This window comes from Syzygium oleosum, unplaced genomic scaffold (genome assembly GCF_021117445.2).
Source record: "Syzygium oleosum isolate NSW1041296 unplaced genomic scaffold, Sole_v2.1 Sole_v2.07, whole genome shotgun sequence".
NCBI lineage: Eukaryota > Viridiplantae > Streptophyta > Magnoliopsida > Myrtales > Myrtaceae > Syzygium > Syzygium oleosum.
In genome coordinates this window covers 5,583,047-5,600,530 of record NW_026607491.1, presented here as the reverse complement: position 1 = coordinate 5,600,530, position 17,484 = coordinate 5,583,047, and the positions used below count along the sequence as shown (strand labels likewise).

General features: G+C 41.8%; 1 protein-coding gene across 1 annotated transcript; it reads right to left on the bottom strand.

The window, feature by feature from the left end:
- Positions 1–1,470: 1,470 nt before the first annotated feature.
- LOC115668823 (zinc finger protein BRUTUS-like) lies at positions 1,471–14,356 on the bottom strand. Its single transcript, XM_056313116.1, has 14 exons — positions 14,351–14,356; positions 13,904–14,113; positions 12,824–13,018; positions 12,363–12,733; positions 11,535–11,760; positions 11,222–11,390; positions 9,865–11,112; positions 4,313–4,481; positions 4,018–4,236; positions 3,767–3,904; positions 2,897–3,131; positions 2,744–2,806; positions 1,935–2,006; positions 1,471–1,847 (listed from the first exon to the last, which is right to left on the bottom strand). The coding sequence occupies exons 1-14, from the start codon at positions 14,354–14,356 to the stop codon at positions 1,707–1,709; spliced, it is 3,462 nt and encodes a 1,153-aa protein (XP_056169091.1). The 3' UTR covers positions 1,471–1,706.
- Positions 14,357–17,484: the final 3,128 nt, after the last annotated feature.

Here is a 17,484-nt window from a genome sequence, read left to right as displayed (position 1 = left end):
TATTTGTGCCAATTTAATCATAAACCTTTTGTCTTTGTGTCAATTCTGGACTCAGCGAGGGCTCGAGCCTCGCGTTGGGTTGGCCGAGGCTTGCCTTTGCCGGCCATGGGTGAGGCTCGACCTTGCCAGATCTGGCAAGGTCGTGCCTCGCCCAGCCGCTGGTGAGGGCGAGCCTCGGCAGTGGCCGGCGGGGCTCATTGACCCTAGCCTCCAGTCGGTTGCCGGACCGGTTGGAGGAAGAAGAAAGGAAAAGAAAAAAAAATTAAAAAATTGAAAAATATTAAAATATTATTAAAAGTTATCAACGTCATAGCCGGCGGTGCCACGTAGGTCGGCCGGCGTCCACGTTAGCAAAATCCGGCCAAAATTAGACGGAAGGACTGAATTGGCACAAAGACAAAATGTTTAGGACTGAATTGGTACTAAAAAAAGATTTATGACTAAATTGGCATAAATACAAAAGATTTAGGATTTTTCCAACACTTTTCCTGTAAAATCTTCATTGTAATATGAGTGGCTAAATCACACAAATGATCCCTAAACTTTGTTTCGGGAGGAGGGCCGACGGTGGCAGCGAATGGCGGGTGGGGGAGGAGGCGGTGGCGAACAGCAACACGGCCAGTGCGGAGGAAGGCGGCTAGAGGCGGCCAGCGTCGGGCAGCGGCGAGAGGGGGGCAACAACCAACGGCAAGGGGGGGCGGCGACAAGAGACGGCAAATGGCGAGAGGCGGCGGCCGGCAAGTGGGCGGCGATGGGCAGTGGGTGGGCGATCGGCTAGTAGCGAGGGCGAGCGATGAGAAGAATTTCTTATTTTTGTACCAGAAATAAAAAAGTATAAAATTTTCGCTTCTCATTTTTGTTCCAAACTTATTTCTGAAATCAAAATTTATTCCAGTTATTAAAAAATGAAATTACGTTACCAAACGAATTTCTATTCCAAACTTGTTTTTGAAACAGAAAAATAGAAACAGAATGATTATCATTCGCAGCCTAAGACTCAAGAAGGCTGAATAATAATCATTTCTACGACTATTTTGAAAATCAAATCGTTCAAAGAATTTTTGTTGAATGGTCGATTATGTAACCGAACTTTTAACTTTAGTTTGGAAAATTGACAAAATAATTAACAATAGCAAGATTTAGCTAATTTTAATTTGAGGATGATTCCTAACCCCCTTTTTGATCCATTAGCAGGTAAGTTGATTTTAATAGTACGTTGTACATATTCCTCCCCAAATTAGCTGGATTAATTCTATTGGTTATTGGTATGTAACTTATGGTCGGTAAGAGATTATTAAGTATAGTTTTTTTATTTTTTATTTCAGAGAAAAACGGGGGCCACTTGGCATTGACCTGATTAGAGGATGGGACCATGGGAGTGATCGGGACCAGGTTAGAATTGAAGTACAATTATTCAGTCAAATTAAAATACATTACACTTTGACTTCCTATTTCCACATTTGATGCCACTAAAATGAACTCTTGGTCTTCTCCATTTCATTTCTGGATTGATCACATGATAGTAAAAAATTTGGCATGTATTAAGGCCTACACAAAAGCAGGGGACCACAAAACCAGTTTCCACCTCAATGCTAAATGAATATGAAAGAGAGAAGGGACGGGGTGGATCCCATTTTGATGGCGAACGATGTACATTGATTGCCATGTGAGAATTGGTAGACGAGAAATGCTCGAGAGATTTCGATCTAATGTGATGTCGAGCAATGCGCGTGTGATGTATCGACCTTAATAACCCGGGTGTTGTAGGATCCGCAGAAACCACACTTATGGTGTAGCCAGTGGAACGGCGACGTCCCCTTTTTATGGCAATCGTTGCACAGTATATCCTACATCACCGAAAAGAGCAACTGAAAAACAAGCAGACAAGCTGCACCAGCACAAAAGATCCAAGGAAACAGAAGAGACATGTTTACCTGGGAGCGATCCCGGTATTCTTCTGGAAGCACTTCTGAGGCTAACAATGCATCAAGCATGCCAAAGTAAACCTAAAACCACAAAGAAAAACAGACTGAAACCGAATGAGAACCTGATCGTGTGTTCTAACCTTGCACAAAAGAGGTTCCGTCCTTAACTTAGACTTACGATGCACGTGAGCACAAGTTTATATAAAAGTACAAACGTTTGATAGACAGATACATTTAAGGTTTAATGTGATTTCTGTTTTCACCGAGACCAACGCAAAAAAAAGAGGCCACCTATAGTGAAGAGATTCCAGCAAGCAAAGACTAGCTAACTGTATGAGATTCATGTGATGGAAAAGTAAGAGAACTGAACTTCCCAGAATGCTTGTGAATATTATGGACCGCCCCCGGCCTAATCATACAGTTGATACTCTACTATTCTTCAGATTGAAACTTGAGGATCGAGCAATCAAATTCCTCCGACGCTCAACAAGTGGATAAGCATAGAATATTGGACACTCATTTTTCATATGGTGGCTTTTGTAAGAACAAAAAGGATTTTTATTAGTCAATTTAGGATTTTCTTTCCCCAAGCACAAGCCCAGTTTGCATCGACTGAGTGGCTTCCCACAACATTACTGAAAACTTTGTCCAAGTCCTACAAGAAATAACTGAGAGGAACCACGATGGGACTTTTCTAAAACATCTTTGAAAAACTTTATCCAAGTCCTAAAAGAAATAACCGAGAGGAACCACGATGGGACTAATCTAAAACAACATTTTAAACATCTAAAAGAGGATATAATAACCGATGTTCATACCGCCATATCTCCCAAGGATTTACTGCAAATTGGGCAGACATAATAGTGGCTGCATGTGTATGCCTGACATTAGGAAGCATGATGTTCAGTATCTTCAGAAGCTACACTCAGACACCCAAATTAGACCTGAGCAGAACCAAAGATGAGAGATACCTGGAAGCAAGCTGAATGCATGAAATGGCCACAGGGAAGTCCTTTCACAGTTGCACTCGATGTGAATAAAAAATCACAGCAGATTGGGCAATTTGTCTCCAAACCTTTTTCTCGGCACTTATGGTCAACCAACTTCATCCCCAAACAACAGTTGCAAGTCATGCAATGAAAAACATCGACCCCAAGACCCTTCCCAAGACGGCATAAATTACAAAAAGGGCAGTGGTAAATATTCCTGAAGGGAAAAAAGAAATAAGATTATTCTGGAGTGTGAATATATTTGGGGCCTTGTGCGAAAGTTGATCTCAGAGACTATGAGAATTAATAGAAATGATGTTCCAGTAAAAACTCGGTAACCAAAACTCTTTGCTAGGTAAGTGACTTAGCTTAGACGTTTTGGATATACACGAGGCATCGGACTAAAACTTTTGATAAGAATAATAACAATAATAGCAATGGACCCTCGCAACATTATGCAAGCAAGATTCAAGATTGCCACAACATATACCAACATATTTACAGAATGTGTGCTTTGCAGAAACTCTTATCTCCATTTTGCAGTTCCCACCCAACTTGAAGGATAAAGATTGATAAAAAAGGTGAAGGAAAAGATAATAGACCAACAAGGGAAAAAGATGCCGTAGTTCATCTTTTTCTTGCCATAATCCACTCGCATATGACTCTTCACATTTAACGTAGTTTTGGACAAGCAATTGAGACACAAATGCATGTGTGGAAAGAGAGATAATTCGATTGTACAGAACTTCATCAAGAATGCAACTTCTTTAACATCATTGACCTATAAAAGAAATAACTGAGAAAAAAAAAACTCAGAGAAATGATTAATTATATCATAGAAAGTGTCTGTACCTTTCATCATCAAAAAATTTACATATGCTACAGTAGTATTTTGCCATTGAGAGACCATCGCATGAAGGTGTTGCACAAATTTGTCCAATTGGCTGAATCCTAAGGCAATGCATGCACATCATTTCAGCAGTGGCTTTCCTGCACTTCGATTCAACACAGGTTTAAGAGCGAGACCATGAGAAGTATGTGAGCACTCAAGTGTGCAATATAGAACGTCCTAGGATGGTACACACAAAGTTTTATGAAGTCACCTGTCCATGGCATGGTCACTGACATTATCATGGCAGAATCTGCGTGCATACAACTTGCCATAGCAGGCAGCACGAAGCTTGTAGTTTCTCTTGTAATGCTCACAACCAAACACCTGTTTCTCTGAATCTCGAAATGATGGACAACGTCCCTGAAGTTCATCACTTGTAGAATTTTCAGCAACAGCTTCAGGTGGTTTTTGTTGAGCGGCTGTCCAGCGACTGCACAGCTAGTCATGTCAGAAAAAGGGGAAGCTAATGAATCGATGAAGCCCACACATTGGCATTGAAAACAAACCTGGTCATCAGATGTTGAATAAGATATGCCTTTCTTCTTGGGTCAAGAGTTGAATCCCTAGAAACTTTTCTTATCTCTGATTCAAGTTCACTTTGATTCATTCGGAAGATATCCTTCCATCCAGGCTTGAATGTTTCACTACGATCCAAGCTTCCACAAAAATCAGCACCTAAGAAGTGTGGATACAATACAATTTGGAATTATGAATATCTAAGTTCCAATTTGGTGATATAGCAGAAGAATGTTAACTGCAGGAACTCAAAGCTGGTGCATAAGCAAGAAGCACATTCACAAGAGAAAATAGTAAAAGCTCATGATATACCAAGAGACGAGCTACTCTCCAGTTGAGATGAGTGAAATTTGTGTATATTACTTGCATTGAACTACAAGGCCAAGTCCCTTTATATAGGGAAAGAATGAACAGTAAACCTAAATGAATGAACAGTAAACCTAAATTACATATTATGTTTAACATCCCCCGCAAACTCAAGATGAGTTGAAACAAGTCAACTGGAGTTTGGAGAGAAGATCTAAGAAGCGCCCAGGTGGATGTGTCTTTGTGAAGATATCAGCAATCTGATTAGCTGATGAAGTAAAGACAAGTCGTAGAGTGCCACGAAGAACATGAGAGCGGATGAAGTGACAATCTATCTCAATGTGTTTGGTGCGTTCGTAGAAAACATCATTATGTGCAATTTGGGTAGCACTGCGATTGTCGCAATGAAGGATTGTCCCACTATGATGACGGACTCCCATATCTTCCAGTAGCCATCGCAACCATAATAACTCCGATGTGGTATCAGCAAGAGCTCGATATTCAGCTTCTGTACTAGAACGAGCAATAGTGGATTGTTTCTTGCTACGCCAGGAGATAAGTGAAGTGCCCAAGAAAAAAACAATAACCCGTAGTGGAACGACGATCTTGAGGGTCACCGGCCCAGTCAGCATCTGAATAGGCAGTCAACTCCAATGTCGAATGAGCAGAAAAGTGAAGGCCATGAAATAACGTACCCTTGACATAGCGAAGAATACGAAGAACTGCAGCAAAGTGAGTTGTACGAGGCGCTGTCATGTACTGGCTGACAATATGAACAGCATGAGCGATGTCAGGGCGAGTAACAGTGAGATATATAAGACTGCCAACTAGCTGTCGATAGAGGGTAGGGTTTTGGAGAGGAGTCCCATCACCGGCATCAAATTTGGCATTGATCTCAAGAGGGGTCGTAACGACCTTGGTGTCCGTGAGTCCTGCTCGAGAAAGAAGATCAGTGGCATATTTGGCTTGTGAAAGATAATATCCGGATGTGTCTGAAGTAACCTCCAAGCCTAAAAAATAACTAAGTTGTCCGAGATCCTTCATCTCGAACTGTTGACCAAGATAATGCTTGAGTTTTGAAATTCCGGGACGATCATCTCCAGTAATAACCATATCATCGACATATAGAAGCAGGAGAATAGATCCACGAGAAGTATGTTGAACAAAAAGAGCGTGGTCATGGGGACTAGATTTAAAGCCAAGAGATGCCATGGTGGAGCTAAACTTGGAATACCATGCACGAGGAGATTGTTTCAATCCATATAATGCACGACGTAATCGACACACTTGGTGGGAAGAATGAGTGTAGCCAGGAGGAGGTACCATATAAACTTCCTCGGTGAGATCGCCATTTAGGAATGCATTTTTGACATCCATCTGAAATGCAGGCCAACGCTTAACAGCAGCGACAGCAAGAAGACTGCGAACAGAAGTAAGACGTGCAACGGGGGCAAAAGTCTCTTCATAATCAATGTCATATTCCTGAGTGAAGCCTTTTGCAACGAGGCGAGCTTTATAGCGGTCCACAGTACCATTTGCTTTTGTCTTAATCTTGTACACCCATTTACAACCGACAGCGGACTTACCAGGAGGCAGAGCAACTAAATCCCAAGTATGAGATTTGTCTAAAGCTTGTAACTCATCTACCATTGCCTTCTGCCAAAGAGGGTTAGTACTAGCTTCTCTGTATGTGCGAGGTTCATGAAGGGAAGCTATTGTAGAATAACAATGGTAATCTCGAAGCCAAACAGAAGGTTGACTTACTCTGGTGGGGCGACGATCAGAGGATGAAGGAATGACCGCTGGTGGAGAATCCGCGGGAGGTGCAGACACGTCAGAAGTGGCCAAAGTAGGGTCACCAGAATGTCCTGCTTCAAGATGAGAGAAATGTACATCTGGAATGGAAGAGTCAGATGTGGATGGAGGTGTAGTGTCTTCTGGAAATAAGTCCACGGAAGGATTGGTAAAGAAAGGAACATGAGTAGAGGGGTCGAAGGGATGAATAGAGGAGAACATCTTGTGTTCCCAAAACGTGACATGACGAGACACACGAAGACGATTGGAAGCGGGATCCCAACATCTATACCCTTTATGCTCAATGCCATATCCAAGGAAGCAGCATACATGGGCACGAGGTTCTAATTTCGTGCGCTCATGTGGATGAAGGTGCACAAAACAGGCACTACCAAAAACACGTAGAAGAGTGTAATTTGGGACACTACCATACAAATGCTCGTAAGGAGAGATGTGACCTATAATAGGTGATGGAGTACGATTTATAGTGTAAACAGCAGTGTGACAAGCTTCCCCCCAAAACCGTTCAGGACAAGAGGCAGAGATGAGCAGAGTGCGTACAACATCTAAGATATGCCTATGCTTACGTTCAGCTCTACCATTTTGTTGAGAGGTGCCAGGGCAAGAGCGATGAATGATAGTACCATTTTGAGAAAGAATCCGAAGAAATTCTGTATCTCTATATTCCATAGCATTATCAGTACGAAAAATCTTAATATCTCGTGAAAATTGGGTTTTAACCATAGCAACGAAATCACGATAAATACGAGAAAGTTCAGAACGATTTTTCATAAGATAAACCCAAGTATACCGAGAATGGTCATCCACAAAAATGACAAAATAGCGAGAGCCACCCATGGTGGGAGTGGGGGAAGGTCCCCATATATCAGAGTGAATGAGATCAAAAGGAGCATGAGACACAGAATCACTAGTCTGAAACGGTAAAGCATGATGTTTTCCCAACTTACAAGGCAGACAGTCAAAATGTTTAGTGTCAACAGAACCTAAATGACCACTCGAAATTAAAGAGCTTAACCTAGAAAAGGAAGCATGACCTAACCTAGAATGCCAAGTTTCAGAGGACACTGTGGCAGCACAAGCAGCAAAAGAGGTCGGAATATTTAGGGAAACAAGCTCAAAGAGACGCCCCACTTTACGGCCTGTCCCAAGTGTCTGTCCCGTCCGAGGATCCTGCACACGACAACCATGAGAAGAGAAGTGAATATCAAGACCAAGTTCACACAATTGGCCGACAGAGATCAAGTTAAGTGAGAGTTTAGGAACAAGGAATGTGTTAGTTAAAGATAATGTAGATGTGGAAATGTTTCCTGTAGGACTAACTCTCATATGTGAATTATCGGCAGTAAGAATATGAGGTGCATGTAAAGCGGAGGATTTAGACTGAAATAAGGCAGAATTTGATGTCATGTGATTGCAACAAGCAGAATCAAAGAACCAAGAATCAGAAATACCTGGAGTAGTAGACATAGTAGAAGTGCTAGGAATAGGAGGAGTAAAGGTACCAGATTCTCGGAGAATGGTGCGAAGATCCTCTAGAGACACTAGTGTGTGGGACGATCCATGGGAAGAAGCTTCTACAGTGGTAGCATTGGCAGATGGACCGACAGAGGGACCTCGTGAGGGACCTCGGCTACGAGGCTGAGTGGTCGATCCTGTGGATTGCATAGGTCGTAGCCGATAACAATTTGATGCCATATGACCATGTCGGCGACAATGTTTGCAAAATGGACGGCGCATGGAGGAAGAACTCGAAGCGGCAAGTACTGCATCCGTGGGCATGGATATAGGCACAGCAGGACGTTGCGTTTTCAAGGTAGCTAGCCGAGTCTCCTCATTCAGTAAATCTGATACAACTGTCTCAATAGAGGGAAAGGGATCTCTATGTAGAATGGAAGCTCTCACAGGTTCAAACTCATCATTTAGAGCCATCAAAAATTGCATGACACGAATACGATCACGATGTTCAGCAACTTTGCGAATGTTACTATCCCCTTCCAAGCGTGGTTCACACAAGGTCAACTGATCCCAAATAGCATGCATAGATGATAGAAAATCATTAATGGACTGACCTTGCTCCTGACGCATGTGATATAAAGTCCCTAACAACCGATATTGATGGGCAACATCTGAACTAGAATAACGACGATCAAGAAGATCCCAAGCTTCCTTGGCTGTATTAAAAAGGCCAAACTGGAGTCGAATAGATGGGATCGAAGTGTTTCGAAACCATGTGAGAATCTGATGATTTCTACTATCCCATTCATCCAAACGATCCACAAATTGATCATCAGTTTCTTCAGCAATTCTAGTAGGTTCCCTAATTTGTCCAGTGACATAACGCCAAAGCCGGCGTCCTTTTAAGAAACTTGATATCTCTTGAGACCATAAAATATAATTGGAACCATTCAAAATAGTCTGAATTGGCATTGAGACTTCCATTCTATCCATTCTATCCATGAAAGGCACTTTACTACTATAGAATCAACGGAATGTAGTATACTGAGCGCAGATATGGGAAAAATAACACCAAAAACCAGCTCAGGATGTCGGAATACCTCAAGAACCGGTTGGAAAACACCGAAAACCGGTCAGGAAATGGTCAAACCGGCCGAAAAACCGGTCTGGTCAACGCCGGTCAACGCCGGTCAACGGGAGGTCAACGACCGGTGGCGGTGACGTGGCGGTGACGTCAGCTGGGAGCGTGGGCCAGGCTCGTGCCGGCGTGGGCTAGGCGCGTGCCGGGCACGTCCAGGCGCGTGTAGGCGCGTGCAGGGCGTGCGCGGCGCGTGGATCTCACGCGCAAGGCTTGGAGCGGCGCGTGAGGGCGCGTTCGATGGAGGAATGCGGCGAAATTTGACTGGCCGACTCGACTGAGGGCGGCGAGTCGTGGGTTGGTGTTGGTTTTTGGAAAAACACGGCGGAGGATGTCCAAAACACCGGTGAACAGCGGTGAACGGCGGTGGACTTCCTGAGTCGAAGGCGCAGTGGCGCGGGGCGGTGCGTGCGGCGGCGTCCGGCGACCGTTGATGATGAAATTTCAGGATGTGGGTCGCCTGAGGGCGGCGAGTCTGCTGGTGGTCTCAGTTTTCCGAAATGAGCAGCGGAAGTATGCCGAGCAGATACGAAAAACTTCGGTCTTGTTGGAGAACCGGGACGGCGCGGCCGGTGCGGCTGGCGTCGTGGCGAGCAGAGACGAAAAGACTTCGGTCTTGTCGGAGAACCGGGACGGCGCGGCCGGTGCGGCTGGCGTCGTGGCGGCCACGGGGTGGCAGACTCAATGGGCGCTCCTCAGGTAATAACGGCTCTGATACCAAGTTGAGATGAGTGAAATTTGTGTATATTACTTGCATTGAACTACAAGGCCAAGTCCCTTTATATAGGGAAAGAATGAACAGTAAACCTAAATGAATGAACAGTAAACCTAAATTACATATTATGTTTAACATCTCCGATGAAGCTGTATGCACAGTTGTAACAGCAACTCCCTCCCACCATTCATTAAGCCATTCACTGAACATGGTGTTTTTAGTTGCCTGCTTCCACGTGTCCATCATATAGTTTTGCTCCGCCTGGGTGAGAGCAGAAGTCACCCATGGCAACATAGACTGGAGAACCTCTGCACCCATAGTACCAATTATCCTACCAACTAGTTTTTCTTGTTCCTCAACTGAGAAATATATATTAAATAATGGCCATAGCTCAAGTTCTTCTCGAAAAAGATGTTGATCCAAAGTAACCTTGATGGATCTGCACATGCCTTGAAGTTTGGTGGCCAGCTCAGTGTACTTACTCATGGTCTCGTGGTGATAAATAGACAGAGAGTTTCTTCCATCTGAATTATCTGACAAAAGTTCACTGTTCAAGCATTCATGACATTGTGTGAGCTCTGAAAGTGTAGCCAAAATATCTTCGAAAAGTTTCTCTTCCTGCTTATGGTCTAAAGTGTAGGAGTGACTCACATTGTGAAGAGTCTCTTTGGATTCTATAGCTGGAAATAGTATCTCATCCTCTGCATTACTATGGGCTTTATATAAGCCCCGCAATAATTGGAATCTACCAGTAAACTCCCTTAGGAAAGTGCCATCACAGGTCTTAAGTTTTTCAGATTCAACATCCAGATATTCTAAGTCCTTGCGAATGGCTTTATGAAATTTAAATATATTGTCCGTGGGACGATTAGCATTTCCAACTTCGGCAGAGCATATATCCGTTTCCCAGTTAAAAAGACTGGACTTGAGGGGCGGAGCACATTTGTCAAAAGATGAGGACCACAGAGCTTTTGTTGATTTTGCGGCAGCAAGATAACCAACTCTGAGCTTATTAGAATTCACTCCTAACTCAGGTACACAAGTTTGATCATCACCAGACAACGTATGGCTATAATGAAGTCCTCTAATTTGATGAGCATCACTGTCTCTGTGACAAAGTTTGTTGCCTCGCTTGATTAGCCTTTCACAAGTATGTGCCTCATCTTCACAACCAAGTGAAGTTAACACATCAGCATATGACAATGAAATGCACCTATAAAATAGACCATCTCTCTCCATGCTGCTCCCTGTCAATCTTTTGGCAGGACATCCAGTTGCACTAGAAGACGACCACTTTTTGGAATGGCCTTTCCATGCCCAACCAGAAAAAAGTGTAACCAGCGCAGAATCCGAGAATGGAGCTGCAGCCACAAACTCTGCAAGTTACAAATAGGCTAGACACAACAAAAAGAAAGCTTGAAGAGCAAAGTTAGCTTTTACTTTCCACAACAGTCAAGGTCAAGGGTGTACCTGCCATATGCATATTCTGAAGAAATGACTGTGCTTCTTCTTCGCTCAGGGATCCAATCAGCCACGGTAAGACTGACTCAATTAATCTCAATGGCATCACGCATAAGCTCTGGTACAGAAGTTCTTGCTGCTGCTTGGGGCTGAAATGCTTTCTGGCTAAAGGTAGTACCTGGGAAAGTGATATTTAGAACCCTATCTGGGAAAACAAATGACCATTGACATATACAAGCTATACTGTCTTCGATAAATTGAGCTGAGAGAAAATGTCCTGTCTATGGGAAATTTTAGGTCATCTAAAAAATAGCATGCACACCTGAAGTTCCTCATTCTGGAAGTGCTTCTTGATGGAGTCTATCATCTGATCGGCGTGTAAGCACAACTCTGTATTAAATTCAGCAGAAGATGAGTTGGCTCCATCAGTCTGAATACTTTCAATCAAACACCTAAGCCGATCAAATTGTATCTCTTCTTCAGCATGCTCCTCAGCAAAAGAGAGTTCTAAATCTACAGCAGGGAAGATAACTTTGTCCTCAGCCACGCTGCATTTAAAAAGGAAAGCTTAGAACCTGCAAGTGACAATACAGCCAAAAGAATATTCAAGGTGAAAGGAAATTCTAACAGCTGAATTTTAAGAACATTGATCTGTGAGAAAACCAGTAAAGCAAGTCAGCAAGAGAAAGTAAGCTAGGCACAGCAAGAGACTGATGCAGAAGATCAAAAACAAAATGTACACCTTTCTCTCAGAAACAAACATTGTCTGTCGCTATAATTACTCCTAGGGATCCTTAATGATATGTGCAAAATTAAGGATTAAGTAGGTCTCTCAGGAAAAAAAATATTATCTCTCGACTCCACAAAGCAGCTGCTCAAGCATCCAAGTTTTCTCTGGGAAAAAACCTCCACGGCAATAACAGAGCACCAGTTACAAAGAAATACCGCTTACAAATTTCTTTTCTATCCTGAAATATAGGCCATGAGATATTTTAATTGATTAAAGCTTTGACCAAGTACAAAAAACCCTGGCAACCAAATCCAGTCTCCTAAAATATGTTTTCTGAGATGAGATTCAACAATTATTGAGACCCCATAGCACCCCATCAAGGACGATAAGCATACTAATATAAGATAAAGACCACCATACCTATGAAATATACAAACTTCGGCAATAAAACGCAGCTTCTTGTTAAATGCAGAAAAGTCAGAAAAACCTCCAGAAAATTGTAGTCTTTTGGCTGCCTCAGCTATATCATTCAACTCTCTTCTTATTGCATTATGCCAGAACAAGATTTCATCTATAGGATGAATCATAACAGAATCATCAGGGTCAAGTTTCGCCTCTCCAAATTTCCTTTTACCACTCTTTGAAGATTTAACTGCGCAGTCATCGTTCTCAGCCGGATTGCTCAACATCTTAGATTCAGAGACTTGCAATGATGGGACATAGTTACAATTGTTCCCATTACTCTTACTAGAATCATGCATTTTCACCCCTTCAATCCAGGAAAAGATAACCTTCATTGAAAAAATTTAATGTCAGCCAATATTCTTTTTTCTAGAAATTATGAAGAACATGGCACCCACCCCCCCTCAGGTAATTTTCACCTGTTGAAGAAGCTTTTCTTCAGGGATTATCTTACGCAAGCATTCAAGCATATCCTCATATTCCTCAGGTGATACGGAAGAGAAGAACCAGGGAAGAAACTCGGCCATCATGTTAACAGGGATGCTGCACAGAAACTGCCATACTAACGATGCCTGTTCGTCAAAGGAAAACTTCTCAATAAGCAAAGGGAAGACCTGCAACAGCCAAAGCAAGTCAGAGATACTAGTATTGTAGTTCCAATAAAAAGTAAATTTTAAAACAAACTGAAGAAGAGCCGCGGAGACGATGAAAATGCATTAAAGAGCATTTTCATCAAATAGCAACCTCAAATTGGCATGAACTTATCATTTCTTAACAGTTCATAAACCAAGCTTGTTGCAAGACAATGATTATAAGCAAAACTTCTCATGAGAACTATTTGAAATTAAAAAGCATTTAAAGATGGTTTTCCAGAAAAAATCTTAAATTGCCCAAAAAACTCAAACATCTCCATAATAGTTATCCACTCTATAACATAAAGAGAATGCCGAGTAAATCCCCTTTCAGAAAAAGAGATCGTTTAACAAATCCTTCGACCTTTCCCAACGCCCTTTCCAAACAGAAAATTGATCAGCCAAAAGAAAAACACGAATCCTTATGTACTAATTATCTAATCTTTAAAATAAAAGAGAGTTTATAAAACAAATTACATTAGTATTACTTATTTTGCGGCATGGGATAAGGCTCAAGGAAGCAGACACGACAACCAAGGAGGGAGTACTCATTAGGATCACAGTAAAACTACATTCTTCTCCCCTCTCCTTTACATCACAGACTGAACCTAAAAAAGTTAGTCATGCCGAGAGAAAGTAGTTCCCAAAACCCTATAGATCAATGCCATAAAAATTAGTCTTCCTAAAAATTGCATGGGAAACAATCAACAAAAAGCTTGCAGTACACATTAAAAAATAAGATTAAAGAATAAAAGGAAAAAAGAAAACAGAAAGATGTCAAATAGGTAAAGAGCACAAATGAATAATCTGAGAAACAATACATTATATGGCCACTCTAAAAAGGCGATGCATCAAGGACAGAGAGACCTGTTCCTCCTCCTTGGACAAGTGCTGACTAATTGATGTTTGAAGAGCTCCCACGCATGAGGCCAATTCCCCCCTGTAGTGTTCTTCATTTTGAATTTGTGAGTTCAACAACTCAAACAACTGATCGAATAAAAAACCCTCTCCTTCGTGTTCTAGGGAGTAAGTCCTGGCCACATTCTTCACATGTATATCCAGAGCAGGAAATATGACCTACACTTAAACTGGAAACATCACCAATGCGTGCTGTAACTTCAGAAGCAATATCTCAAGCCATTATCTCATATAGAGCAGCAAAGAAAGGCAAATGGAAAGAGGAAAGACCACAAACCAAGCAGATCATTCACAATAAAAAAATCAATATTAGAAGCAGGAGAATATGAGTGGAGCCTCTATGCCTCCACAGAGATCCCAGTCTCAACTAAGTGTCCTTACACATAGCAAAAGAACCTTCATGGCACTATTAAAGTTGCATGAGAAGCCTTGCCATTTCAGAATCCAGTCTTTTGTCAAGTCTAACATGGCCTAAGGACTTTACGCTTGCTGACCTTCCTTTCAAATCTTTTTGCACCATTCACTTGGAACAAGGTGATGCATAAACAAATTAAGGACAGTTAACTACATGTACGGCACAGAAGTCCTGTGCTGAGTAAGTAGAATATAATGTCAGTACTTTTATACACCAGGTCCATAAGGACAGGGTCAAAGGATCTTATCAAGTTGACAACAGTCACAATTATGACTTGGAGGGTATCAGCTCAGGGAGACTATTCCACGGCTGCCCGCCATTCATTGCCATCGTCCACCGCCCACTGTCCGTTGCCACCATCCGGCCACCGTCCACTCGCCGGTCACTCAAAAGGGAGAAATTTTGTGCTGTTATCAAACAAAATTTTGTTTCGGGAATAGAAATTTTGTGTTATTATCAAACGTGTTTTTTTGCTCAGAAACTCGTCTAAGAACAAAAATAGAAAAATCTATTTCTGGCCAGAAATTGATTTCTGAAACAGAATGGTTGTCATTCGCAGCCTTATAAAGCAAGCATGTGTAACATATTATAATTGCTTTGATTTTACTAAATGCGGAAAATATATCTCTAACATTTACTTACAAATCATATCCATTTTGTCATTCAAAAAACAGTACGTGTAAAAAAATCGACTTTTCCGCTAGCAAGTTTGAAATAAAAAAAAGTTCTTGAAAATCACTTGCTCAGTGAAAAAGAAACAATCTCTCTTATGATAGAATTGTGGTTGATCTAATTCGGAACCGGTGAAGACGCATGCTATAAAATTGATGCACCGACTTTTCTAAACAATTTCCAATCTCATTTAACGAGAAATTCAGTACTACTTGACTCGCGCGTCTCGAGCACAATACGGCGTGATGTTGGTATCTAATCCTCGAATACCGATTAACAAAACATAACAGATCTCGAAGGGAAAATCTGATCAATCACGTACATTTAATTCTTTCAAAAATGAAACGACACAAGCAAATTTAAATTTGATCACGAGGCCCCAAACAATTGCAGCTCTAATTGCTTCTTCTTCTGTTTTTTAACCCCACTTTTCTTTTTAAAATTATCGTAATGCTGGATAAAAATAACTTTATGTTTGACTTTTAACGGGAGATCTCGGTGCGTGTTTTCTTAAAATGGCAGGCGAACCCAGTTCTTCCGCGGCAAAAAAAGAGTAAAAAAAGCATAGATTTTGCGGGGGAGGGGGCTTTTCATCAGCTCGAGCTGACGGAAGAGCTCCGATGTTCGAAAACCCTAATAAAGCTCCACCGCTGCTGATCGGGCCCGATTTCCTCCCCCTCTGATCTTTTGCCAATTTCGGTGGAGCGCTCGCGTCTTTCTGGACCCTCAAAATCTTTTTGCGCGAGCTCCGAGGGGAGCGATCCGGTGCTTCGAATTCCGTGCCGCATTCTTCTTCTTCTTTTGGCGGAAAAAAGTCCTTCTTTAAAAGTTGAATTGTATTTTGAATCTGGGTGGTCTGGAGATTTGAAAAGAAACGGAGTAAAAATCCAGGTGATTGGGCCGATTTCGAGGGGGAGAGAGAACGAGGTGCTGAACGTGTCCAAGGATTCGACTGATCAAGAAATCAAGACTGCCTATAGAAAGCTTGCTCTCAAGTAAGGTTTTTTTTTTTTCTTTTCTTTTCTTTTCTTCTTTTTTTCTCTCTTTCTTCTTTTCGGTGGCTTTGATCTTGTGAGGATCGGCTGGGAGCGCGGGAGTTGCGAACTGGGTCTTGGTGATCGAATTGAAAGGCCCCGAGTAATTGGGGGTTTCCCGGTTTCCCGAATTTGTGCCCGCAGCATTTCGGGCGGGCGGATCGATTATGATGAAGAGGATGGCACGGGAGCTCCTCCAAGTGATCCGGGCGGTGCAATATGATTCCTGAACTTTAAATTTATTAAATATGGCCCTTGAACTTTAGCCTGTGTTTAATGTCGTTTTTGAATTTTTAATTTGTTCAATATGGTCCTAGACTTTTGATCTATGTTGGACTGTTTGAAAATGTTTTATATAGTCCTTGAACTTGAATGAATGAAATAACAACATTAAACATTTTCATACAGTTCGAGGACTAAATTGAACATATACGAATAGTTCGGGGATCATATTGAACAAATTAAAAGTTTAGGACGACATTGTACATTAGGCTAAAGTTGAGAGATTATAATGAAAAAATTTAAAGTTCAATGATCATATTGCACATCGAGTCAAAGTTCAAGGACCATTTATGTTATTATCCCCATAAGTAACTAACATGACAGAAATTCATTTGTGAAATACGGTCTCTAAAATAGATCATTTTCTTTCAAAGCAAACAAATCAATCATGATTAATGCATATATACACTCATCTTGCTCATTTCACACGCTCTTGTCAACTCTTACTCAATCAAACAAAAATTCAATAATCAAGATGAGGTCAGAAAATACATTTTCGTGTGTATATATGTGAAAACGTGCCGAGTATAATTGTGCGCGGTGAGTGTCTTGCTTTATTTATTTTTCTTATTAATGGTATTTTGCTAGTTGCAATTCAATCTTTATTTGAAATTCGTATCTTGTCGTAACAAAATGATAAGAATGTCTGCGCAGTTGCACAAAAAATGTACGCCCACTTAGAGGTGAACTTGATCCTCAGCTTATAGACTCCACCAACAAAACATCCATGCTCGGTTCGTGCTGTTTCTTATTTTTTCTGTTACGGTCTTATCCGGCACGATTATCATAACCAAACATTGTCAAAGTTCGGAATCAAAATGAAGAAGATCGAGATGGTGTCGGGACTCAATCACAGGACTTCGCATTCCCCGGGCTCAGCTTGAGCCACGGCGACTGGAAGAGTTTGCGGGCGGGTTTGGGCGGCGGCATTTAGTGAGAGAACCCGGTTTCGGTCCGGTCGGGGCGCCGTTAAAGCCCCGGCAATTTGTACAATAAAATATAGGGAAAAAACCACCAAAAACCCCAAACTTTGCCATCTGTGACACATTTACCCTGAACTTTTTTTTGTGACACCAAAAACCCCGAACTTTGCTTTTTGTGACACATTTACCCCAATGTATTTAGTC

Excerpts from the sequence above, each read along its gene's own strand:
- LOC115668823 (XM_056313116.1), bottom strand. Across the intron at positions 11,391-11,534 it reads TCCAGAATGAGGAACTTCAG|GTACTACCTTTAGCCAGAAA; the intron begins GTGTGCATGCTA and ends TCACTTTCCCAG. Across the intron at positions 2,807-2,896 it reads TGCATTCAGCTTGCTTCCAG|GCATACACATGCAGCCACTA; the intron begins GTATCTCTCATC and ends TCCTAATGTCAG.